At 46.6% G+C, this 1,489-nt stretch overlaps 1 protein-coding gene across 1 annotated transcript in view; it reads right to left on the bottom strand.

The window, feature by feature from the left end:
• Positions 1–802: 802 nt before the first annotated feature.
• The window catches only part of ETH_00038015 (uncharacterized protein), a gene marked incomplete at both ends in the record, with an annotated part of 1,041 nt that continues 354 nt past the window's right edge, over positions 803–1,489 (bottom strand). Inside the window, 2 exons of the mRNA XM_013375168.1 lie at positions 803–1,085; positions 1,187–1,244. Coding sequence (XP_013230622.1) covers positions 803–1,085; positions 1,187–1,244 — 341 coding nt within the window. The remainder of the gene's footprint in view (positions 1,086–1,186; positions 1,245–1,489) is intronic.

Genomic DNA, 1,489 nt, shown 5'->3' with positions numbered 1-1,489 from the left:
GTTGCCGCCGCAGCTGCTGCTGCAGCACAAGACAGCAACAGCTGGCTGCGGCTTCTGCTGAGCAGCAGCAGCAGCAGCAGCTGGTGCTGCAGCAGCAGCAACTCCGATAAAAACTAGGCCTTAAATTAATAAATAAATATTATTTTATATTAATTTTAATTTAAATTGATTCAAAAAGGGACAAAGAAAGCCAAACTCGACAAACTGCGGATACACCCGGGGGGCTCCCGAGGTCCTGGGGGCCCCCCCTCTTCAGCACCTTTTTCGTTTATTTGAATTTATTTATTTACTTATTCCATTTATTTATTTTATTTATTTATTTTATTTGTTTATTTAATTTATTTACTTTATTTAGTTTTTTAATTTAACTCATTTATTATTTCCCCTATTCCACTTTTCCCCTTCGCCAAATTTCCAACGCCAGAAGGAGCAAAAGCCTATCTGCCGTTCCCATCAATCTCTCAACGAAATAAAGATAAATAAATAAACAAATAAAATAAATAAATAAAAATAAATAAATAAATAAAACAATAAATAAAATAAATAAAGTAACAGAGCTAGTTGGCTACAAGAGCCAAACCAAAATGGCGCCGCGAGGGCAAAAGAAACTGACTTATATCTAGGCCGCTGTGAGGGTTTAGGGTTTAGGGTTTAGGGTTTGAGGTTTAGGGTTTGGGGCGGGCTTGCGTTCTGCAGTTCGCAAGTTCCCTCTGTACAACTCAAAAGCCCGCCCCATTCACCCTAAACCCTAAACCCTAAACCCTAAACTCTAAACCCCTGCCTCCTCAGGAGGCTTTAGGGTTTACACTTTGCGAGGGTTTAGGGTTTTGAAACCCTTGAGCTCGAGCGACACTACTCCTACTACTATTTCCGCAGCAGCAGCAACTGCTGCTGCTGCTGCTGCTGCTGCTGCTTTTGCTACTGATACTCCTGCTGCAGCTGATGCTACCGCTACTCCAGCTACTGCTACTGCTGCTGCAGCTGCTGCTACTGCTGCTGCTGCTGCCGCTGCTGCAGCAGCCGTTGCTGCTGCTTCTCCCTTATGGCCGCTGCTTGCTGCTGCAGTCCCGAGCCAAGTGTCCCACCTGCAGCAGCACGAGCAGAAGCGCAGCAGCAGCAGCAACTTGTTATGCTGCTGCCACAACTTGAAACTCGATCTAGGGTTTAGGGTTTAGGGTTTGTTTACCTTTCCACACAGGTAGCAGTTTCTGTCTTGTCTGCCCATTTCCCTTCTCTCCGCTTTGCTGAGGCGCAGCAAACTCCAACAAACCCCAAACCCTAAACCCCAAACCCTAAACCCTAAACCCTAAGGGCGGCTGCCAGTCTCTGCGCGACCTTCCGCAAGTTCCACTGCGCCCAGCCCTAACCCGCAACCCCTAACCCCTAAACCCTAGACCCCAAACCCTAAACCCTAAATCAGGGTTTGGCTCACTGGGCCGCCATGACTTCGTGGTACCTCCCAGCTCTTTGATATCTAAACCTCTCAAAA

Source organism: Eimeria tenella, genomic scaffold (assembly GCF_000499545.2).
Source record: "Eimeria tenella Houghton genomic scaffold, Eth_scaff2581, whole genome shotgun sequence".
Taxonomy (NCBI): Eukaryota; Apicomplexa; class Conoidasida; order Eucoccidiorida; family Eimeriidae; genus Eimeria; species Eimeria tenella.
Note: the sequence above shows the minus strand (reverse complement) of the source record. Positions and strands in the feature narration are given on the sequence as shown.